The sequence below is a fragment of the Gamsiella multidivaricata genome (assembly GCF_025024155.1).
Source record: "Gamsiella multidivaricata strain RSA 2152 chromosome Unknown BC939scaffold_54, whole genome shotgun sequence".
Classification (NCBI taxonomy): domain Eukaryota; kingdom Fungi; phylum Mortierellomycota; class Mortierellomycetes; order Mortierellales; family Mortierellaceae; genus Gamsiella; species Gamsiella multidivaricata.
The window spans coordinates 122,018-145,177 of record NW_026251762.1 but is presented as its reverse complement, the minus strand read 5'-3'; the positions used below and the strand labels follow the sequence as shown (position 1 = coordinate 145,177).

At 49.3% G+C, this 23,160-nt stretch overlaps 9 protein-coding genes across 9 annotated transcripts; 5 read left to right on the top strand and 4 right to left on the bottom strand.

The window, feature by feature from the left end:
• Positions 1 to 254: 254 nt before the first annotated feature.
• BC939DRAFT_505208 (uncharacterized protein) lies at positions 255 to 1,738 on the bottom strand (the record flags this gene model as incomplete). Its single annotated transcript, XM_051560628.1, has 3 exons — positions 255 to 615; positions 729 to 1,370; positions 1,485 to 1,738. The coding sequence occupies 3 exons, from the start codon at positions 1,736 to 1,738 to the stop codon at positions 255 to 257; spliced, it is 1,257 nt and encodes a 418-aa protein (XP_051409912.1).
• Positions 1,739 to 2,876: 1,138 nt separating this feature from the next.
• On the top strand, positions 2,877 to 4,014 carry BC939DRAFT_458464 (uncharacterized protein). The gene is made up of 2 exons (XM_051556603.1): positions 2,877 to 3,700; positions 3,962 to 4,014. The coding sequence occupies exon 1, from the start codon at positions 3,293 to 3,295 to the stop codon at positions 3,554 to 3,556; it is 264 nt and encodes an 87-aa protein (XP_051409911.1). The 5' UTR covers positions 2,877 to 3,292; the 3' UTR covers positions 3,557 to 3,700; positions 3,962 to 4,014.
• Positions 3,676 to 5,188, top strand: BC939DRAFT_458462 (NADH ubiquinone oxidoreductase subunit NDUFA12-domain-containing protein). Its single transcript, XM_051556602.1, has 4 exons — positions 3,676 to 4,091; positions 4,609 to 4,693; positions 4,791 to 4,900; positions 5,005 to 5,188. The coding sequence occupies exons 1-4, from the start codon at positions 3,935 to 3,937 to the stop codon at positions 5,073 to 5,075; spliced, it is 423 nt and encodes a 140-aa protein (XP_051409910.1). The 5' UTR covers positions 3,676 to 3,934; the 3' UTR covers positions 5,076 to 5,188.
• A 60-nt stretch (positions 5,189 to 5,248) lies between these two features.
• BC939DRAFT_505205 (uncharacterized protein) lies at positions 5,249 to 8,060 on the bottom strand (the record flags this gene model as incomplete). Its single annotated transcript, XM_051560627.1, has 5 exons — positions 5,249 to 6,343; positions 6,441 to 6,700; positions 6,789 to 6,993; positions 7,088 to 7,954; positions 8,052 to 8,060. The coding sequence occupies 5 exons, from the start codon at positions 8,058 to 8,060 to the stop codon at positions 5,249 to 5,251; spliced, it is 2,436 nt and encodes an 811-aa protein (XP_051409909.1).
• Positions 8,061 to 8,207: 147 nt separating this feature from the next.
• On the bottom strand, positions 8,208 to 9,940 carry BC939DRAFT_458457 (uncharacterized protein). The gene is made up of 3 exons (XM_051556601.1): positions 9,495 to 9,940; positions 8,721 to 9,389; positions 8,208 to 8,643 (listed from the first exon to the last, which is right to left on the bottom strand). The coding sequence occupies exons 1-3, from the start codon at positions 9,729 to 9,731 to the stop codon at positions 8,242 to 8,244; spliced, it is 1,308 nt and encodes a 435-aa protein (XP_051409908.1). The 5' UTR covers positions 9,732 to 9,940; the 3' UTR covers positions 8,208 to 8,241.
• A 2,604-nt stretch (positions 9,941 to 12,544) lies between these two features.
• BC939DRAFT_458453 (uncharacterized protein) lies at positions 12,545 to 14,015 on the top strand. Its single transcript, XM_051556600.1, has one exon. It carries the CDS (start codon positions 12,833 to 12,835, stop codon positions 13,844 to 13,846), a length of 1,014 nt encoding a protein of 337 aa, XP_051409907.1. The 5' UTR covers positions 12,545 to 12,832; the 3' UTR covers positions 13,847 to 14,015.
• A 2,272-nt stretch (positions 14,016 to 16,287) lies between these two features.
• On the bottom strand, positions 16,288 to 16,662 carry BC939DRAFT_494784 (uncharacterized protein; the record flags this gene model as incomplete). The annotated part of the gene is made up of 1 exon (XM_051559613.1): positions 16,288 to 16,662. The coding sequence occupies one exon, from the start codon at positions 16,660 to 16,662 to the stop codon at positions 16,288 to 16,290; it is 375 nt and encodes a 124-aa protein (XP_051409906.1).
• Positions 16,663 to 17,411: 749 nt separating this feature from the next.
• BC939DRAFT_530774 (uncharacterized protein) lies at positions 17,412 to 18,520 on the top strand. The gene is made up of 3 exons (XM_051561585.1): positions 17,412 to 17,540; positions 17,686 to 17,946; positions 18,037 to 18,520. Exons 1-3 carry the CDS (start codon positions 17,445 to 17,447, stop codon positions 18,253 to 18,255), a joined length of 576 nt encoding a protein of 191 aa, XP_051409905.1. The 5' UTR covers positions 17,412 to 17,444; the 3' UTR covers positions 18,256 to 18,520.
• A 20-nt stretch (positions 18,521 to 18,540) lies between these two features.
• On the top strand, positions 18,541 to 23,146 carry BC939DRAFT_458446 (uncharacterized protein). Its single transcript, XM_051556599.1, has 5 exons — positions 18,541 to 18,727; positions 18,863 to 19,298; positions 19,435 to 19,642; positions 19,765 to 22,256; positions 22,362 to 23,146. Exons 1-5 carry the CDS (start codon positions 18,693 to 18,695, stop codon positions 22,983 to 22,985), a joined length of 3,795 nt encoding a protein of 1,264 aa, XP_051409904.1. The 5' UTR covers positions 18,541 to 18,692; the 3' UTR covers positions 22,986 to 23,146.
• Positions 23,147 to 23,160: the final 14 nt, after the last annotated feature.

Genomic DNA, 23,160 nt, shown 5'->3' with positions numbered 1-23,160 from the left:
CTCAGCTGTGCTTTCATTGCCCTTATTTATCTGCGCTCGGCATTTACGAGCAATATCTTGTTTCAAACACTACAATACACGGTCCCTACATGAAGTTGTTCATATTGTATTTGGAAAGAAGGCTATAGTACAAGTGAAAGCATGAAATACTAGTAGAGTAGAGAGTAAGGAATAAATTGTACATTAAAGGCGAAACAACGTGAAAAGAAGCATAGGAGGGTATTGGAAGTATACATGTCTTGACCCTACGTCGACTACGACCTCGAAGGTGCCTCACGTGGGTACATAGCAAGAAGAGGCTCTCGCTCTTGGGTCTCTCCACGTTCATCCACAGCCAAGGTAGTTGTAGCATCCGTAACTGTGGCACTCGATGCTATCGATTGGGTCGCAATGTTCTCCTTTTGTTCTGCCTCGTCCCTTTCCGTGAGTGCCGCTCCATTGACCCCAAAGAATCCTGCCAAAACCAATCCAGCCCCGATCCAGTACCCTAGCCCAAGCACTCGACCATACCCAACAACATCGCCTAGAAGGGCAAGCGGAATTGTCAGAGACAACCCCAGTGTGACAACCAGAGGTGAAGTCATCAGCATGCTTAGCAGCCAGAGGTAGTCCGAGCTATGGTTACGACAATAAACACAAATTAGGAGTTATGAGTATAAGACAAAGGCGATCATAAGCAGTTATCCGAAGAAATGAAGAAAAAGCCGCCAAGAGTCCATGGTACTTACACAAAAGTCCCAATAAAGGCATTGATGGCAATCATCCAAATGATCCGTGTATCATGTGGCAGCTCAAATGGCTCGACGCCTGTCCAGTGCAACACTCCAAAGACCGGCCACAGCAACAACAAATTGAACAGGCCTACGAATCCGAAGAATAATGACATGTTGACTCGACTCTCGTTCTGGATCCTGAGTTTCAGCAGCACAGTGTAGCATCCGTAAAAGAGTGCTGAAATGAGTGCCAAAAAGTCGCCGAACAACGGTGCACGGGGTGCTGTTGGTTCCATGTTGGGGCTTCCTCGATCAGACTCGCTCACCAAGGCCACACCAATCACACTCCCGCAGACAGCGATCAATTTGAGGGTGCTGAATGTCTCAGTCCTCAAAGCAGCTCCGATAGCCAAGGTGAAGAACCCAGACATCGAGGCGAGGATGGTCGAGCTTGCAACGGTGGTGTAGGCGAGCGAGGCATTGGTCGCCCAGTTGGCTGCGAACCAGAGGATGCAGAAGGCAAAGCTGAGATGAGCGACTTCGCGATGGGACAGAGGGATATCGTTTGGGTTGATGACTCCCGCTCCTTGCTCCAGTGTTGACTCTGTTGAGCGTATGTTGTCCAGCGATCCTATTGGACTGACGCTTCCATAAGAGCTAATTGATCAAGGAGGAAGTGGGTGAGGACATTGTTCTTCAATGCAGAGTCCTGTCTGTGCGTGGAGACAGAGACCTTGGACAGACAAACAGATTACGAGAGTGGACACGTACCTGGTGCTGGGGATAGATTTTGCGGTGTGTTCTGTCCCTGACATGGTCTTCTTTCCTATGCACTTTTGTTTCCATTTCCTGAAAAGTGGTCCCAGCAGGTAGAACGAGAAACTGGCGGTGTTGACATAGGTGACAAAGAAAGGCTTGTTGTACTTTTGGTCTGCGAAGATGTTCTGTTGGTTGGTCGAGTACAGATCGTATCCGTGTTCGTGATGGTCGAGTATCAATGTCGAAAGCATGTCATAGGCATGCATGTTTAATTTTACCAAGCATCATCCATGTCAGCGATTGCGTGATACGCGCAGCAGGGGAGAGGACAAATAAGAAGCGAATAGACTCGTTAGTTTTTCATTCAAGGGAAAGTAGGAAGCACATGGTTGGTTGGTCGGTCACACAACCACATTCTTGCGCTAGCATGCGCCCGTCGCCCATCCCCATCCGAAAGAGAGGGGGGTAAAGACGTCAGTCGTGTGCTGAACGACGTCAAAAGTCAAGTGCTTGATCACATTGCATTGTGACAAATAGGCAGTAGAGGGGATGGTGAATGGACAGAGAGAATTCTCCACTCCTTGATCTTATCGGCGGCGGGAGGGCAATGAAAGTCTTTAACTTACACTCATCAAGAAACTGGACGAGACCCAAATACAGACAACGGACAGGAGAGCGAGGATTCCAACAGTGTATCGGGTGATCCCTGTAGTCGCACCCATCTGATGATATAGTGTGCTGTGCTGTTGTATGTCGGTGCTGTATTTCCCTGCCAAGGCCCAGGTATAAAGTAAAGAATAGCAGATCTCCACAGACAAGGCAATTGAGAGAGTAAATGAAAAGGCAATCGCAAAAGCAGCGCTAGTTGCCTCTTCTGCTCGGTCAAGGCAGTGGTTGAACAAATGTGGTGGTCCTTGCTACTGCAAGGTTGGTCCTTGAGGTTGAGCGAGGTTTGTTGTTTGTTTGTTGATCGTTCTTAGCCAAAGGAGTATTCCTGTCCTTTAGAATTGGATCCAAATCGATGGCGAGAGAAGAAGGATAGACAAACGCCGGGTAGTTGTTTAATCCTGAGGAGTTGAAGAAGCGTAGCAAGGATAGTAGGACTACGGTGAGCAGTAGAACTAGGGTTGAAGGAAGAAGAGTGCAGGAAAAGGACGAAAGACGAGCGGGAACTGGAAGGGTCTCTCTTTTTTTTATTTTTTTGGTGACCCGCCAAAAAAAATTGGGGTTCATCTCCGTGATTTTGTGCTTATTGGCTAAAGTATCGCTGGGATTTACAGGTTTTTGGTGAAAGGATTTAAGATTGATCATATTCTTAAGACTGCGATGGCTACTGTGCTATGGTCCGCTCTCAGTTTTTTTTTTTTTTTTTTTTTTTTTTTTTTACAACGGCTCGACACGTTGAGTAGAGACCCGAGGATCTCTTTTCCCTACCATCCGGTATACCTACACATCCCACACCGTGGACATTGCGCGCATTATCGTCGAGAGAATAATAAAGAAATTTGGACCCCTACCAACTCGGTTCTTTACTTGGACGGCCCTTCTTCGCAAGAAAAAAACTCTCTCATAATCGTCGACAAGCGATCCTCACGAAAGTCATGACGCGGGCTCAAGGCAACATCGGTCAGCTGGAGGGTCGCGTGGAGAAGAAGCAACGCGTGCGGAAACAGCAGTTCCTTATCGCACAGAGAAACCTGGCAAAGGCTTTCTATTGGACGCTGGAGACGCGGCAGACCGTTGTAGGGCATCTTCGGAAGAAGGGGTGGTCAGTGGAGGGATGCGAGACCGAGACGGATCTCAAGCTTGCTTAGAGCTACATGCCCGACGATATTGTCCTATTGCGGGACAGTGACCTACTCATTTACGCAAGGATCTTAACTGTGTGGCGACCGATCTCAAAAGGTCAGTTTCTCCTTTACGACGTTCCAGGCATCCTAGCGGTACTAAGGATCAATAGGACTCAGCTCACAGTCCTGTGCATGGTCTCCAAGAACCACTACAACGCCGACATTCCCTCGCTGGGGTGTGTCGCCAATCTCAGCATTATCAGGCATTTGGATGACGATGGTAATGTTCACTGAGAAACAGGCGTTATCTATGTGGACTTATTCTAGTGTATTTTTTTTATATTAGGAATGCAGTATCGTTCGCAGCCATTTACTCTGCCAATAGCGACCACTCTATCTTTATTAGATAAGGGCGGGCACTATCCTTGGATGCAAGATGTAAGGCCGCATACAGAGGCCGGGGGGCAGTATCAGCAGCAGTAGTATCGCGGCAGGGCAAGAGCAAGGGCAGGATATAGCAACGATTGTGCAGCACTCTTGCTCGGATACGTTCTGTGACGTATTTGAGCAAGAATTAAGCGCGAGCTCGGAGGAGGAATTGACACTACCGGATCATTAACTCCATACTTACACTCTTTCTCTTCACTCATCTTCAAACATCCAAATCGCAACATGTCATCTCTTCCCCGTACGATCAAGGGCTTCCTGAAGCTGGGACCTTCCCGCTTCATGCGCCAGCTCAACAACATCGGTGATACCAAGGTCGGAACCCTTGTCGGAACTGACAAGTTCGGCAACAGATACTTCGAGAACCTGGACGAGAGCTACGGTACGGAGTACACATTCCAACAATAGCAACAACAACTACAACAACTACAACAACTATACCTTCAGGGATATTAGGATCAACCTTTATCTTTTTATCGTTCAGCGTCGTCAAGGACAAAAGGATAAGGACCGGGTTCAAAGGGAAAGAGGGTGTTACAGGAGCACCTACAGACTTGACAGGACGAAGAAGGGAACGACTTCTCGACCTTCGTAACAACCTTAGTAGCATGTCTCTGATTGACATAGGAACTCAACACAACCTGGATTAGCCTGCTATGATTGAGATCCGTCGCGTTTTGGATACAGTCAAAATTCAACAGAGGATTAGGATTTATTATCAGCATCGCTAAAGCAGATCGGTCGGGATGCAGTATACTCATGGAGAATATCATGGACACTACCCTTGGATGGCGATTTAGAGAGACATGAAATTGTTCGGACACCACGCTTTTCTTTTTCTATCATATCCTATTCATGTTACCTACTTGACTCACCCGTCATCTCCGACGTCCGAATAGGTCGTAATCGCTGGGTTGAGTTTGCTAAGGAGGACAGCTTCTTTTCCAGAGCCGAAATGAACGCCTCCCAGGTTCCTGCTGAATGGTACGCCGACCTGTATACTACGCGCCTCACCTACGGAATGAAACCACAGGAACTAACGAGATCAATAACGCACTTCTTTCTCGGCTCCATCTGTTAGGCACGGCTGGCTGCACCGCATGTTGGATGCCCCTCCCAACAAGGACGCATCCATGGTCAACCCTAAATGGGGCGCCGAATTTACTGAAAACTTGACCGGCGGACCAAAGGGTAAACCCATCGTTTTCTAAACAGCGACATTTTGAGATGGGTGTGAACAACACAGCCTGTATTCACCCCGCTTGCCCTATTTTGTTTGCATTATCGTGATATAGCTTACAGGACTTACAATACCACCCGTCCTAAGTTCCAGGCTTGGACCCCCAAGGCTGCTCCCCGCGCTTAAGGAAGCGTCTGGGCAACAAGAAGAAAAGACGGCGTAATGACCAACACTAGAGATTCGGACGATGGAAACCACATGAAATAAATAAATGCGACTACAGCCATCTTCAACCATCATCGCTCCCTTCCCTCTTACAATAGTGTTACAATTTATTATGTTAAAGTAAAGAAGGACGCTTAGAGATCGTAAAGCTCGGTCTCGTCCAGCCCTTCCAAAAGATTACTCAGGTCGTCTTCACCATCATCGTCGTCGTTGGCAGGTCGTCGAAAGGTTGGTGCTGATGCCGCGAAAGAACCAGGCCTTGATTCCCCCATCCTATCAGCTCCTTTGGGTTCCTCTGTGGTGCTCAGATCAATTGTTCCATAGCTTACATCTGCAAAATCTACTTCAAAGTCATCGGGCCAATCCGACGAGCTGAACGCATCCGAGGCACGAGAGAGCTGCACTCTTGCTGATTCTGGCGATGATGTCACATCCACCGACAGTTGGTTTGAAGACAATCCTGCTCCCGAATCCGATCCAGACCGTGCACTACTTGATCTCTGGCTCACTGTCGACGATCGCTTCCGAAGAAAAGCGGGAGCTGCAAAGGAAGACAAATTACTTCTGCTGGCTCTGTTTGCAGGGCTTGCCCCAGCAGGGCTCGGTGTCATGGTACCCAATGTAATCAGTGGTGTGGAGTCAACATCAATCGTTTGAGTCCGTCCATCCTTGGCAACGTTCGCTCCACCAAGAGTCTGATGTAAACTTTGAAACTGAACCTCTTGAGTCTGCTGCGTTGAGTTTGTGCTCTTGGTATCAATTTCCTCCGAAGTACCGTCCCTAGCCGTCGTATTTGACAGCCTCAGTAGTGCAGGTTTTGTGTTTATGACAGATTGGGGTGTGTAAGACAGCAGGGCTGCCTCATTGTCGTCTAAGATGTCTCCCTTGGCAGGCGAGCAACTTCTTCTCCGCTTGACATTCGCACTCGAGCTGCCAGAATCCTTCGATGATGCCGTTGATGTGTTGCTGTTTGAGCGTTCTCCGTGCTCGGCTGGTCTCAATGACGGGACACTGGTATTCACATCCTGAGAACGCGGGCCACTCGCGGTATCTCCATCATGGGAATCCTGACTGTTCAGGGTCAATTTCCTTTTTTTTTGCGACAGCCTGTCTTGTGAAGATCCTTGGGATAGAATGATCGTTGGAGGGTGGGGCTGGAAGATGCGGACAATGTTTCGTGGAGTAATGATGATGTAGTGCGATATTGGTGTGGGCGAGAAGATAGAAACCTATAAAGATACACATCAAAACAACGACGGTTAATGCAATGCTACTCTTGCAGAAACCCTGGCTGGAAAGCAGACCATTATGGTGAAGATTATATACGTTTTTTAGGGCCAAAGCCGTCCCGATCCTGATTTCGTTGTTCTTGTATTGCTCGAGTACGGTGATGTGAACCGTTCCTCGCATCTCGCCTGATGGATCCAACAAGGTCACTGCGGCGTCGATCTCCGATAATGTGAAATCCTTGATCATGGCAAGGAGGTATGGAACCTTACCACGATGAAGTTCCTTGCGACTCTCTATATCTGATAATGTAATTTCAATCATCGGTGCTGTGCCTTTATATATTGACAGTGTCGAGGCTATGGTCAACCATAAGTAACAGTTCGTCAGCGATGTATAAAATCATTGAGAGGAACAATGGATGCACGTCGAAAATAAAAGACTCACGTTTATAATTGGGTAGTCCGTATGCCTTAATCATATCCTCCCATGCTCCGCCTAAAAACATACTGTCGATGGGCCCTTGATAGACAGCCTTCATCTTCTTCTTGATGGAAGAATTGGGACTAGTGCTACCGACTCTCGGGATGCGATTACCTCTTATTAAAGAGGCTCCGCGCGATTGAAACAATTGTGCTTTTTCCTCTGGACTCTATTTGATTTTAAAATGATAACATTGTTATCTCTCGATGTCGCATCCATTTATGAATGCAACAATAAAAAAACACTCGACAAAGACTCTTTACCAATTCCGGCAAATTTCCAGCTGGTCCAGGGAGTCGTCGTTTGTTGCGAGTCTGAGCAGCCGACGAAAAACTTCCCGCTGAAGGTGAGCTGTTGCTGCGTAAAAAACTTCGTCGTTCCTGATCCTTGATGCCCCTAACAAGATATGACTGCCTTTGGCTCTGTCCATTACGATGATCAATCGTATCATGTTCCTCTGGACGGCTACTTGAATTCCCCTGAGAATTTGACACTATGATCCTCGAGGTAGCGGTGGTAGTGGATGTTGTAATAGACGTCCGTGCAGTGCTGACGGTGACCCGGGACTTTTCAGATGGTTCGGGAGCTGGGAGTTTGGATCGAGTTGGTGAACTTTGTGTTGACAATGTTATTCGCTCGTTCACAGCAGACTGTCCCGATGGGTTTGCATATTTCTGAGATGCTGTATTGACAGTTTTAGGAGTCGACACGGATTGAGATAATGTGCTGGTTTGTGATCGTTGCGAGGAGGATGCTGGTGGACTCGCTACCACTGCGGCCTTGGGTGGTGTCGGTGACCAGCTCAAAGAAAGTCCTTCTTCAGTTTCCTTGCTTTCATCCAACTCGTGCATCAGATCCACTAGCTCATCGCTTCCCAGCAAGAAATCATCGGGACCGAATGAAATATCCCCGTCTGAAGGAATTCGTATTAACGTATCTGGTGCCTTGTTCACGCCTCGTTGTCCTTCTGCTCCTGCGCGTTGAAAGTCTAATCTCATTCCATGATTGCTGTTCGATCCAGTACTGTTGCTGATGTGATTAGTAGAACTGATCTGGTTGCTGTTGCTCGAATTGTCTGCAGCGCCTTGCCTGGATGGGAGCTTTCCGCCATTCAGTTTTGGTGCTAGAGTCTTGAGAGAAGCAGAAAGATTGAGGAGAGAACCTGAGTAAAGAGGAATGTATAGAAAGTGCAGGAAGTATAGTAGGTGTGTGGAGCCGTTCCCTTACCTCGAACATCCTTGTGGCCTCAGCATGTCCAGTTCCTGAAGATCAGCGTTCAATGGAGCGAAATGAAGGAAAAAAAGGGGAGCGTACAGTACCGTTAAAAAGTGGTGGCAAAAACGGACTGTCGAGACAGGGACAACAAGCAAAAGAAATTATTTGGACGCGTATTTATTGCGCTACAAAACATTCCAATCTATGGTGCCTTGCGGTTCTCGCGAACGAGGATGCCAAAGCCAGCTAGGATGCTCAGACCCCCCACAACGTTGCCCCAGCCAACGGTCTCGTTGAAAAGCACCCAGTCTGTTAGGGCCACCAGGGGGATCGTCGCCATCACGCCAACAGCAGCAAATACAGGGCTCGTTTGTGACACCACTATCATGAAGCATCCGTTGTAAATTAGGCCCAGAGTAGCGATCATGAGGATCGAGGAGAACTCGCTCAAGGTCGGCAGCTCAAAAATTTCATGACCCATCCAGTGAAACAGCGGGATCGGCAACCAAAGCACTGTACAGGTTACGACGCCCATTAATCCGGTGAGGGTGTTGGCAAATATTATTGGCTCGACTTTTGGCGATGCATACTTTTTGTAGACGACCTAGAAAAACAATTATAAAATAAGTATGAATGCAATGAAAAGAAAAGAGGCAGGCAAATGCAGCGTAAATGACTTACCTCCTCAAAGCCATAGAGTGCCGCTCCAATGAGGGCCAAGACATCTCCAGCCATGAAAACAGCAGGGCGATCACTGGTCGAGGACATATTCTCGCCTCCAGGTGCTGCCGAGTCTTTAGTAGTCAAGCTGATGATGGCCACACCGAGCAACGAAAGACACACGGCAAGCACCTTGTTTAGCACAATCTTCTCCCTGAGCAGCATAACCGAAAAGAGGTAGGCGAAGAAACAGGCGGTGTTGTAGATCGCCGTCAAGTTGGCCATCGATGTCAAGGCCACACATGTATACCATAAATAAGAAGGCACCATGAAGAGCGTTGTTATCCCAAAGGTCACCCAAAAGAGATGCCTTGACAAAACCCTTCTCTCGTGGGAGGTGTAGACAGTTGGTGTTGTTGAAGTAGAAGCTGCGGTTGTTTGTGCTGCCGATCCTATAAGGGTATAGTTAGCCTTTCGGTGATAAAGGTCGCCCGTCGACTGTCGGATCAATCGTCCAAAGTAGTCGATACGTTCCCGCAGTGAAGAGAACGATTTTGGCGGAGTAGGCGAGAGGTAGGTAGTGTAGAGGAATTGCGCTGGGAGAGCAATTGCCCAAAATGAATGCGAGATATAGAGGATGAAGTACGGCTTCTGGTATCCCATGGATGTTTGCACGAATTTAGTGAGTTCCTAACAAACGAAGTTAATGATGGTGATATCAGCGATATGCTTGCTTCCTTTGCCTGAAATGCGTACGATTCGCATACGGCAAGTAATTGGCGGGCTTGAACGTACTGTTTGGAGCACAAACGAGAGAATGCAGAAAAGCAGGATCACGGAGGCCATCCTGGATTGCTTTGCTTTGTCCTCCTGTCCCGCCTTGTGATCGCAGCTGTCATCTGGATGGGCTGAGAGGGTGATGCTGGCCTGAGACGATGAGACAAGTGGGGCGGTGTCCTGAAACGACCTGGTTGGACTCACTCCTGCCCTCGCTGTAATGTCCTTTGTCTTCCTGGTCCCTGTCCTGGACATGATGCGTTGTGTGTCAATGAATGAGTCTCGAGCGGATCGATAGCTGCCGCGGAGATCATCAACGCAGACGAGAAAGTAGAGCTTGAGAGAGAAAGATGGATAGAGAGGATTGAATAAGGGAAAGATAAATGAGTTACCCGGACCCGATGCTGGGTACGATACGTCACCAGACCGACCAGGTAGTCTGAACTTTTCCGCACTAACTCGCTGATTGGCTCGAAATAGCGTTGGGTTTTATTGTTTTCTCGCGTGCGGAAATAATGAATGTGCACCAAGAGAATTTACTGGCAGCGAGAACCAGCATTAACTTCATCTATTCCTTTTATCTCGCGTACTGCTTTCTGAAGGAGTGCCGCCGCAGAAACAAAGTAAGTCTCCGTGCACTTCCTGGTCTTGCCATTGTGAACCACTCGACCAAGCTCCATCCAAGCCTGGCGAATTGTCTCCTCACACTCCCACATCACTTGAGCCCTTTCCTCCTCCTGCCGTCTTCTTTTTTCCTGCATCTCCTGTTGTCGCACGGCTTGGAGTCGCTGCTCCTCCTCCTCTCGTGCTGCTTGTAGTTGTTGAAGTAGATTCGGAGAGAGAAACTCCTCTAACGGAGGGCCATAATCCTCTTCCAGGACGGTTTCCTCATTCTCGTCAATTGACTGTCCCGTTAAGCTCAGTTGCATTGTTGTCAAAGCACACTTGGAACCCTGGATAGATCCTCGATACCAAGAACATGTGCTTACACGGTAGACCGTGTTTTTCGTTGTCAGGGCAAGAACAGGAGCGGAGCCATTTGTCCGACAATATATCGATAGCATATTGCGCCTCAGGCGGGGTCTGAAACGACAACACAGAGATCAAGCCTTCCACAGACTTAGTAATGTCGATCAATGTTCTCGCCCGAGCCGAATCAACTTGGATGGCCTTTTTACGCCGAGCCTCCTCGTGGAATGTTAGGCGACGGGGTTGAAGGCCGCTTGTGATCTTGAAGTATGTGGTGCGGTACTGGCTTTCCACCACACCTAGCAGGATGTAGATGAGTTCGTCGGCTCGCAGGTTGCGCTTTCCCGCCAGAAAGTTTTGCTTGAGGTTTCGATGCCATCGCTCCACAAGGTTATTTGTGTTAATATGTTGATGGTGCTATTTCAAATGAATAAAGTGCTTCAACGTTAACAAATTGACTAGAATAAGACCAGTTACATATCGTAGACCAGGCCATTTAATGAGATAGTGTATGTTAATGACTTTGATTTGTAGTTATAGTATATGTGTACAGTCAATTCTTTTTTATCCGGACAAAAGGATAGGAAATCTGTCCGGATAACAATTTCGAAGAAATGAATTAAAATGTTATTCAGTCAGATCAATTATTCGGTCACATGAGGTATTTTCAACCCACATAAAAGGAAGGGCAAAAGGGCCGGACAAAAGGACAGATGGGATAGATGGACAAATGGACAATGGACAGACAATCATTCTGATCAACAACACCAACACAGCACCAACATGCCGCCGAAACGCCCTCTCGCCTCAGACAGCAAAGTATTCAAAAAGAAAAAGGATAAACCTACCTCAACAAGTGGACCCTATACACCCTTACAACTCCCCCTCAAGGACGACATGAAAGTCAATTACACCAAAGCCCAACTCGAATCCTTTTACGACTTGCGCGTCCGGAGGTACGAAGATCTCCTACATTGTGCCAGGACCAACGCCCCACATTGCCTGCTCCTGATGCCTGACCCCGGTGTCTATGCCATCTCAATGGCCAGGACATGCTACACTCTTCGTGTCAAGCTCGAACTCGTGGATATCTTCCACTACCTTCAGAAACACCTCACAAAGCCTTTGGTCAAGGACAAAACCCGAATGAAGTCCACAATTACCTATAGGAACTTTGGACTCAACATGGGCATTGATATTGCTCATTCCACGATGTATGACTATATCAGGAACGAGAAAACTATTCGAAAACAGGCGGACCAGCTACCCCTCGATGCCAAGTACATGATCAACCGGAAGAACAGAATGGTAGAGGAGGTTCTGTTTTTATGGCTGCAGGATCAACGGTCAAGGCAAATTCCTATTAATGGAAAGATGGTCATGGAGGCCGCCCAAGTGACATATACCGTTCTTGTCGACGAATACGAGAAGAGCGATACAAGAGACGCTGTCGTTCCCTCCTTCTCCGCCTCGTGGTTTAATGCCTTCAAAAAACGATACCAGATTTCGTACAGTCAGCTGTACGGGGAAGCAGGAGGAGTTGACTTGGTTGCCATCGAACCTGAACTTCGCGACATCCGTGCGGTTTGCGTCAACTACTCACCGGACGATATTTTTAACTGCGACGAGACCGGAGTCTACCTCAAGGAACTTGTCACAAAGTCATACACTATCCCCGAGAAGACAAGCGGATCCAAGCCCAACAGGAGCGCCCGAGTGTCGATTCTTTTTTGTGTCAACGCATCAGGCTCGTCCTTGGTTTTGTCAGAAGACCCGAAAATGTCTGCGTTGAGGCCTTTGCTTATTGGTAAATATACACTCTTGCCATACTACGCTCTTTTTTTCCTAGGTGTTATTTTTGTGGATTGTCTATGTCCACGTTATAACTTAACTATTTTTTTTTTGTTGGTACATTAGCCAAGAGCATGGCTCGAGAGGTGGATGAAGAGGCCAAGGGCAGGATGGAGATACGGAGGAACGGGTCAGGATGGATGAATAGCAACATTTTTATGTCTTGGTTGATCGATCTCGATAAACAGCTCCAGCGACCCACCCTCTTACTCATGGATTCTTGTCCTGCGCATAATAAGGTCGAGAAACCCGATCCTGACTTCAACTATCGCGACAACTGGAAGTTCCTCACAATCCAACGTTTGCCTAAGAATTCAACCTCTATCACGCAACCACTCGACGCCGGCATCATCAGCGTCTTCAAACGAGCGTTATTGGATCTTCTCAGTCGAGAAACAAGCCTTGTCAAGACCTACGACAAAAGCAAGGCAATCAGCAACGGACACGCATGGTCACTTGTTCCGTTCGCATGGAACAAAGTCAAGGCATCAACAGTTCGCAATTGCTTTGCGAAAACTCCTGTTCTCCCGGATGACATGCGCCAGCAACTACGACAGCGACCAACAGCACCCCAGGAACAGCGGGAGAAGATTCAATACTTGCGGCGCAACGATTACAGGGAAGAAGCGCAAGCCTACTTTGAGCACCTAATTGTCGAGGTGAACGAAGCCAATGACTGGAAATGGACCTTCAAACCACAGGGAACAAAGGACGTACAGGATCTTGCCGACGAATCATTAGCTGCCGAACCTGCAGTGAAGGAGGTTGCTATCGAGTTGAACCTGTTACCTGTCTCGAGCCCGTCTTGTCCACGACCATACGATACCGACGAGCGAGCAAGTTCTCCTCTGGCCGAGGACGTCTATGCGAGAGGCATGCAGGTCCTAAAAGAAAGGGCACCAGCACTCGGACTGATGAGCGTTGACGAGTTCAAGGCGACAAGGAGGGTATTGAGCGGTGGATCGGCGGAGGAGGTCAAGCTCAGCAAGGTGTTAAAGGATGTTTTGCGCTCCTATGACAAAGCTGACCATCTGGGAGGACCTGTGGAACAGTTGGAGGTTCAACCAGTCATCCAACCATTGCTTTCAACATTGATGGACAGTGAAACCCTTAATCTCTGCCCCACCAACTCGAGCAAAACCCAATACAGCCTTGACGACGGCAGCAACAACGGGGGATACGTGATGGATGGAAATCAATGTGGTCAAGGAGAGAACGAAGGCAGTGAGGAAAGTGACGAGGAGGTTGACGAGGAGAAGCAGTGGGTGGAGAAAGAATTGTTTGAGAGACAGCGTCAAGGGTATGGAGATGAGGAGGAGGAGGAGGAAGACGAGGAGTTGCTGCTGCATCGTGATCGAGGAGCGGCTATTGCACCCTTTGCTGTAGAGGAAGAACCCACTGCTGACTACAGCAATTACAGCGGCCATGCCGGCGATGAGAGCAACAGTGACAGTGACCACGACAAGAGCAACAACACAATATCAATAACAACAACAGCAGCAACAGTAGCAAATAACATACCCATCAACGAATATCATTCTTTTTCTTAACCACCTTTTGTCCGGCCCTTTTGCCCTTCCTTTTATGTGGGTTGAAAATACCTCATGTGACCGAATAATTGATCTGACTGAATAACATTTTAATTCATTTCTTCGAAATTGTTATCCGGACAGATTTCCTATCCTTTTGTCCGGATAAAAAAGAATTGACTGTACATACAAGGGACACAAGGTTCAAGGTTACAAGGTTCTATTCCGCTAACTCGAACCTTACACACGGCAACTTTAAAACAGCTCAAGAAACAACTGGTCAAAGGGCTCTTGCCGGCTGGGACATGCATTGACATTCGTGGCGACGTCTCTGCGGTCGAGAACTTTTACCGTCTGAACCCGCTGACCAAGAACCCTCGGAAGTTAATGGCGTGTACGCCTTCCGCGCAGCCGTTCGTCGCGTTCACGGAGCTGGAATTGGTTTCAATCTTTTGGAAGAGCGACACACTCAAGGCGAAGCTGCAGAGTCTTCATGGAGCCAAGGACTATCGTCCTGCGTTGTCTGACATGTCGTACTGGCTGGCCAACCAAGCACCAGGCTACCTCCTCACGACACTCATCACCGACGCAGGACTGGGTCATAAAAAGCGTCGCATGCCCGGAATCAGCAAATCATTCAACAACCTCGCGACACCTTCACTTGCAGAGATCAAAGAGCACCTGAGAATCATTCAGAACGAGGATTTCGACCCCCGCACTTATAAGGAACGCGGTTACGTTATTCGCGGATCTATTCGGACCGATGGCTTTCGTCTCCAGTTAACGGCATTCAAGCTGAAGGAGCTTCTCTCGGTTCGGTACAGGCGGCATCCCACGGACATATTGCCTTCTCGGATTACGTCCACTGTGGGTGGAGTCGACTACTACCTAACTGAGGTTCGGAACGTTGTCAAGACGAAGCAGGATGTCGCAGTTCTTTGAGACTGTGAACCAGAGAAAATCAAGATATTAGGTCTCGATCTTGGTCAAGCGTTTGTGGTTGGAGCGAGCGCTCTATTGCCTGAGAAGACCTTAGATGACATGAAAAAATCCGTCAGCCTCGAAAATGGAAAGCCACGCAACGACAGTTATAATCCAGAGCAAGCATGTGTTACAGGAGCGAGTATGCCGAGATCCAAGGGGAGCTTCCATCAACAGAACAGTGCCGTCGGTACCGAACAACCTGACAATGGCAATGACACCGAGGCTTCCGCCCGCAGCTCCCAGGTCTTTTACAACCTAGCTGTAAAGCAGAAGGCCGTATACCAACCAACATTCAAGTTTCGACGTTGGTTAGAAGAACGCAAACGGTCGATCCCGCTAGGCGCAGCAAAATCTATCAGCAACATCGAAAGCGAGCTACCAGCCCTTCGCGGAAAGGATGCCAGCGTTGAAAAGTACGTTGCGGGATTAGCAGGCGTCAAGGAGCAGCTCGACGAGTTCTACAACAAAAGCGCCACATTCAAAAAGCACCAGTGGGATGCCAGAAAAGCTAGAGAGGCAGAATTCGACATCATCGCAGATCGCCTGCTCAATATGGTTGGAGGATCGTTTGGTAGACAGCGAGATGAAGAGGACAAGGTTGTAATCGGTATTGGTCTAGGCAAGTTTTCATCCACGAGACGACTTTCCTCGTTACATGAGTCCTTCCAGTCGTACTTTGTTCAAAGGGTTAGTGCTCCATTGCAAGACATTCGATTTTTTTTTTTTTTTTTTTTAAAAAAAAAAAAAAAAAAGCTACTGATGACGCTAATGAGGCGCCTTACGTTCTGTGTCCGTTAGGCAAGGGCGCTCGGGTATATTGTCGTGGGCGTCAATGAGTACTACACGTCAAAGAAGTGTCCGATGTGCGAGGAGTTTGTCGGCCAGGTTCAAATACGTCGGCTGTATTGCAAGACTTGCAAGACATACATGCACCGCGATATCATGGCGGGCCACAATATTTGCAACGTTATTCAAGGGCACTTGCTTCAGCAACAGAGGCCACTCTATCTTCAGCCTGTAGATGAGAATGGTAGATATCCTTGGATGGAAGCTACACAGACAGTAACCGATAGCGCGAGCACCAGTAGCAGCAGCATCAATGGTAACAGTAGCACTAGCAGCACCAATAGCACCAGTAGTACTAGCAGCACCAGCGCCAGCAAGGGCAGTGTGGCCCGAAAGAGGACAGCATCAACCGCGGCTGCAGAACAAGAAGGAGCTCCAAGGCGCAAGCGTGCGGCCAATGCGGCATCAGGGCAGGAATCGGCAACTAGCCAGGCCCCAGGAAGTGCCTAAACCCCATCTCAACCATATATGTGTTCGCAAGCACATTTAAAAATGATCGGTAGGTGTAATTTATATCCTAAAGCTGCATAATTCTGCTATTGCACGCCGAAATTCTTTTACTGCATGTATTTGCTTATGCTCATCAAAAAAATTCTATCGCGTCGCCTTTTGCTGGCGTAGTTGGTGCGTTTTTAATGCTCCAACGGACCGACCACCGATAGCATTCCCCGCCGCACTTTGAAAACACTGCAGCGCACATCGTCTTCCTTTTTATCGCGAATGATATGGCCTAATTCCTTCAAAGCGTCTTCCAGCTCGCGTTCACATTCCTGAAATGCCTCTTCAGCTTCAGATTCTCTCGCTCTTCTCTGTGCTTCCTGCTGTTTAGTTTTCATTGCTTGTAGTTGGAGATGGAGTTGCGGCGAAAGCAGCTTTTCAAGAGGGGGTCCGAAGTAGCCTTCGAGATCGTTTTCAATACCGATCGGTACTCGTGGCTGTTGAGGAAGTACAGGTTCCCTGTCGTAGATAATCGCCATGCCTCTGTAGATCCTTGGTACCAGACACATGTGCTTGCAGGGCGACTTGCGCTAAACGTAGCCGGGACACGTACGAGAAAGAAGAAGGGCCCTGTCCATGTTCACAACGATGGAGTACTCTGCATTGGGTCGAGTGAAAGACTTAACTAAGAGCTGTAGAGGATAACATTGATTAAAAAAATATTCGGATATAAACCTTATCTTTTCACGCGCTCCTTCACTCCCATCTCCTTCCTTTTCCGCAACACAGTTCGCTGCACATCCTTTGGTGCCTTCTTACCCCACCTTGGCCACCTTCTTTACTCATCTCGTAAGCGTTAGCAGTAGGTATTATGGGCCTGTTGCCGCTTAATTCGAAAGCTTGGATATGAGGCTGTCTTCTGCTCTCAGTGTCTCCAAGTCTCCCAGCCCTCCATCTCCATTAACCACGTTTCACCACCCATGCTTCGTGTCGACATTCTATCTTCACTTTATCCTTCTATTCGCTACACCTACACAATTCATCCCTTTCTTAACGCTCACACAGTCCTTGAACAAGTGATATCGAACTCTGGGGTCCCAGAGAGTTCAGCTCAGTATCTGGATGGCCCTTCGCCAGATGAGAAACGACAGACCTGCAAAACTCGAGTCGGTGCTCTACAGCGCGCCCAGAAATGAATTAGTGACATGGAGGAACGTGTGAGGGACGTAAGCAGGACGCCTTGGATCTTTTGGGATGTGGTCCGGAGCAGATCAAGACTTTAAATCTGGATCAAGGACAAGCATTCATGGTAGGAGCGAGTGCCTTGTTGCCCAGTCGTGAGAGGCCCAAAATGGATAAAGAAACAGGGATGAATATTGCGACCAAGGAACCATCTGGAGAGATAAAGGCCCCCAAGGTTTTCAACCTTGCCGTCAAGCAAAAGGCGGTATATCAGCCCACACTAAAATACCGACACTGGATGGAATAAAGGAAGGACAAAGCAGTTTACGACTCGACATCTATCAGCAGCATCGAGAGCAACTTGCCTCCTACGCGGCTCTGGATCAAGCATCAAAGACTACGTTAACAAGCTCAAGGATGTGGAAGCACCCCTCAATTTCTTCTACAACAGCAACATGGTCCTCAAGGTACACAAGTGGGAGGCCCGAAGGGCCCGGGACGCCGGGTGCGAAACCATAGCCAGCCGCCTGCTAAAGTCGGTCGGAGGTTCGATTGGCTGCAGAAGGAAAGAGACCAACAAGGTCGTGATTGTGATTGGTCTTGGGCAGTTTTCCAGCAACGCAAGGCTTTCCTCGCTGCATGAGTCGTTCATGTCGTACTTCGTCCAAAAAGTAGGTGCACCGTCGCTGAGCTTTGCTTTTGTTGAATTTTTGACATGTGTCTAGCATAGTTCTATAACGTACCTGATGCCGGTCTATTAGGTAAGGTCGCTGGGCTATATTGTGGTCGGTGTAAACGAGTATTATATACTTCCCGTATGCGAGCAATCCGTCGCACAGGTTGAAATACGCCGACTCTATTACTCTCATTGCAAGACATCCGTCCACCGGGATGTGATGACCGGCCACAATATCGGCAACGCTGTCCGTGGCCATCTGGTCCATCAACAGCAACCACTTTACCTCCAGCCAGTGGATTAGAACGGCGATTATCCCTGGATGCAAACAACGAGCGCCACCACTAATACAATATCCATTAGCACAAGCAGCAGAAGCAGCACCGGCAGCCAAAGTCTTTCGATCAACGCCACGCCGAGCCAAGGTCAACCTCTTGGCCGCAAGAGAGCCAGCTCAACGCAGAAGGAACGGAAGGGGCGCGGATAAATGCGCGCGCAGTTGTAGATATGTCCATAGTTGCTCAAACGTTGTTGCCTTCTCGGTGACATCATTAGGGCCCAGTTTAAATGACATCCTCTTTCTCTCTTTTGTTGAATCACATCGCCAAGAAGATCTCCACAGCCGAGCTAACAACCAAGCACTAGCACCAGCTACAGCGACACCCCCCCCGAACTCGGTCCAACGAGCAAAAACACCACTGCAACGCAATAAAAAAACCAACCCCAACCCAACCAGCAATCATGGCCTCCAACACGATGAACTTCGGTCCTGAATGGTACTCCCTACTAAAAGCGATCGCATCCCCCTAGCCGATCTTCTCAAGCATGCGAACATCGATCTCCACTACGATGGAGCATTCACATAATTAACGCTGTTGCCACTTAAAAACACCTATGGATCAATCTATTAGGATGAGACGTTTCCCTGCAAAGGCAAGCCAATCTCACACCGAGCAGCACGCCAGGGCAACCTCCCCTCCTCCTGCAGCGCCGCCTCTCCAGGACTGGAGCCAGCCCGCGCCTGCTGCCGCCTCTTCTGCCGCCCTTCCAGCCTTCAGCTACTCGTCAATTGCGGCCAGCAATGTCCGCTCCCAGAACGGCGTCCCTGGATCGACTTCATCCTTTGATGCATCTGCCTCCGACGGCGGTAGTGGTGGCAGCAGCGGCATTACCAGCGGCAACTTCGCAACGGACTCTCTGAATCCTTTCAAGTACTCCAAGGAGTTCATGCTGTCACTCTACAGACCGACAGGACTCCCGATCGAATTTGAACGACACGAGTATATGACTAGTGAAGAGTCTCTACAGCCAATGTCCTCGATGCCGTTTTCTGAACAAGAGATCAAGGCAAGAACACATCAGGCTATCTGAGAATACTTTTTGCCCTGCGCTCTTCTTTTTATTTTCCTTGCATTCAAGAAGAGTATGACAGGACAATCAGGTAATAACAATTCGATCGTTCTAATAACAAAAATGTATCTAGCTTCTGGCCGGAAGCGTGAACAGCGAGGTCGCACGCCGAACTACCCAGCCAGGAGATGGTCTTCAGGAGCGAGCTCCTGGACAGAGGCGCGAGAGTTTTTCCAATAACGGGGAACACTCCACTGGACGTTATGACCGATCCGACAAGATCTCCTCCCATTCTCGTAACTACGAGTCTAGGAATCACGGATCGAGCGCAAGGCCAAGAAGTAAGTAACAGCTTCGGCGATATACTCCCCTATTTTCATCATCCACATCCGCATCATATTATGAGTGTGTGGTAACGCGACAGTTCTACATTTCGCTAAACTCCGTCTCGATTGCTTTGTAGATCTAAACAGCGAAGGTCGTAGTCATTCGTTCAGGCGTACGGAGCAGATTGAGCGTGAACGCGAGCGTGAGCGCGAGCCAGAAGACGATGGCCTTTGGAATTCACCAGTCGGCAACATAGTTGGTTCGTTCGATGCCAATGGCGTCTTCCGTGTCGTTGGCGACTCAGAGGAGCTTCAGCCATTAGCCGAGCATGAAGAGTCCACTAAAAAGCACGCTGCTGACGAAGCGAAAGGGGCGGGTGTTAGAAACGGAGACAACCCCAAGTCTTCGGCTAATGCCACCGCTCCTTTGCAAAACCAAGAGCTGATTTCTTCAGATCTTGGGTCAGGCAAGACAGATCAGCCCTCGCCGGAGCAGCAACAGCAACAGCAGAAGCTGCAGGAAAAGCCTGCCGATAGTTATCTGTTCTCGAGCGGGTTACTCGCAGGCAAAAACCTTGGTTCCGGTCCATTGCGGGACGATGCTGAATTCGCGCCCTTCAACGCCGGCCAGTCGTCAGTACCGAACGTGGCTCCTGCACCCGAATCTGCGTTTGACGCTTTATCGGTGGAGTTAAGCAAGTGGTTGTACAGGGATCCCAGTGGAAGCATTCAAGGACCATTCTCGTCCGAAGAGATGCATGAATGGTACAAGGGCGGATTCTTCTCGCCAGATCTTCTTGTCAAGCGTGAGCAGGACCCGACGTTTGAGCCTCTGGGTACATTGATTAGGAGGATCGGATCAGAGGACAAACCATTTTTGTTGGCAGGTATTGTGCGTCAGGAGCAGCCATCACTTTCAGGAATGCCACTGCGGTCTTCAGTCCCTTCGCTTGCACAGGTCAGGCAGCCTATTTCTCAAGTTAGTCTTTCATCTGGATGGATCGGAATGAGTGCGCCCACGACTCCGAGCACCCCGAGCTTTGGTGTTGATCGCTTGCTCATGCAACAGCAGCAACTTCAACAGCCACAGCAGCATTCGTCTGGCGACCTGTTTAGCAGCACTAATAATCTTGGGCAGCAGCGATCTGGTTTTGGATCAGTCCAGGACCCTGGCCTCGAGTCGAGATGGAGTTCCGGTCTGTTTGGTCGCACTCAGGCTGTAGAATCGAATGCTGGTTGGGGCGGTGATACCTTTTCACGCCCTGCGATGGGAAGCATGTCTGCGGCGCACACGCCTATGGGCGGTCCCCAGTATATGGACCAGCAACAGCGCCTGCATAACCAAGAGATCGAGCGCCAGCAGTACATGCAACTGCTACAGCGTCAGAGCCAGATGCAGACCATGGTCCATCAGCAGCAGTTTATGCAGGCTCAGCAACAGTTTGGAAATGATCCTCATGCTCTTGCGGCGCTACTCGCTCAACAACAAGCCCAACAGCGACAACTTCAAATGCGTTACCAGCAGTTGCAGTTCGCAGGTCTTCATGCGCAGGCAGTTTCCACTCCTGGCGGCACCGCAATTCCCTGGGGAGGAGCAGGCATGGGACAGCCCTCGAGTCCATGGACGACCTCGATCATTCCTTCGAGCTCCGACAACTACTTTGAGTTCAACAAGGGGGATGGTAGCCAGGTGCCTCACTCCATGCAGCAGCGTCAGCAGCAACAAGTCCAAGCGCAAGCGCAGCACCAACCGTTTCAGCCGTTCCAGCAGGAGCAGCAGCAACAACAGCACTCTCAAGAACAACAGCAGCAGGAGCACATCTCAACTGCAAAGGACTCAGTTTCCACGCAAGATTCATTGCCAACACAGCACGACAATGCTGCTGCCGACTCTCTCGCCGAGCGTTTGGAGCACCTCGAGGTTCGCAATGAGTATGAGGGCGCGGAGATTGGGGGAGTGAAGGAGCACGCCACCAAATCTGCTTCAATGACTGAGCAGACTGCAGTGGAGGACAAGGACGAAGAGGATTATGCTGACGAGACCTTTTCAGCAGCCCAGAACGATGCTTTTGAGCCTACCACTTCGATAGAGGCTGAGTATGAGAATCAGCAGGAGGTTGAGCTGGACTATGGTCATCAGGAACAGGGATCATTTGAGGAAAACATCTCTGAGACCGCTTCCTCCACCGCCGCCGAGTCGACCCATCGTACCATCAAGGCTAGCCCTGCTCCTTGGGCCAAGCCTTCTAATGACGAAGACCTTTCGGAGCGAAGGGGTCCAACCCTTCGTGAGATTCAAGAAATGGAGGCCAAGAAGGCAGAAGAAGCCAAGGCAGAGCGACAGGCCCAGTTGGCTGCTGCTGTCTCTGGTAACAACAGCATGTTGGATTTCACGAAGGGCATGCCAGGAGCTCCCGCTTGGAGCAGCACAACTGCGACCACACCCAAGAAGAAGACCTTGAAGGAAATCCAACAGGAGGAGGAGGCTGCAGTCAAGCGGGCTCGTGCTGCCCAGCAGGCGAACCCATCTACGACGCCTCTTGGAGCTCAGAGCCCTGGATTGGCTGCCATCGTCGCATCAGGAACTGGCTCGATCGGCAGACGCTATGCTGATACCATCGGACCCAAAGTGCGTTCTATTCACATTTATCTCGTTGTTTGTTGCTTCTGTTAAGTTATTGAGTTGACTGTACTAACGATATTCATACGTCTTGTCACTCTTCTAACATTGTAGTCCGCCAGCAGCTCCACGACCTCTGGCCCATGGGGCTCTGCTTCGGCTGCCGCAATTGCATCCAAGCCAGCATTGGTTACCCGCAGTTCTGCGGTTTTCGCCTCTAACCCGTCCCTGAACTCGCCCACCAACCCTGTCTCGAAAGGCTCCGATAGCAACTGGATTGAGGTTGGATCAAAGCACTCGGCCTCAGTATCTACTTCGCCTGCCGTCAGTCGCACCTCGGCTCCAGCTTCTTCGTCGACGAACAAGGCCCCCTCGAACTCGAATGAGCCCCGCCCTGCTTCGGAAGAATTTTTGCGCTGGTGCCGTCAGGCTCTCAAGGACCTCCAGGGCGTCGTCCTCGAGGACTTTATCCAGATGCTGCTCACCTTCCCTCTAAACCCTGATCCCATGACGGTCGAAATCATTTCGGAGTCGATCTATGCCAACTCCAAGTCCTTGAATGGACGCCAGTTTGCGGACGAATTCATCAAGCGTCGCAAAGCCGACGCCTACCCCAACGGCGCTCCTGCGTCGTTCTCTACAAGTAGCTCGGGTGTGTCCTCGGGTGTTGGTGTTGGCGGCGCTGACTCTTCGTTCAAGGTTGTTTCCAAGAAGGGCAAGAAGAAGGGAACTGCTTAAAACACCTTTCAATGAAGTAAATGGTGGGATAGCGGAAAGTGGTATTAAATGGTTAATTAAGGTTTAGACGCGTTGCCTTTTGCTGTGTGCAACATCTCATAAAGCTCCTTTAATAACTGCAGAAGAAGACCAGATAGAGCAGTTCCGCGATATGCGACACCATGTTGTGCGGCTT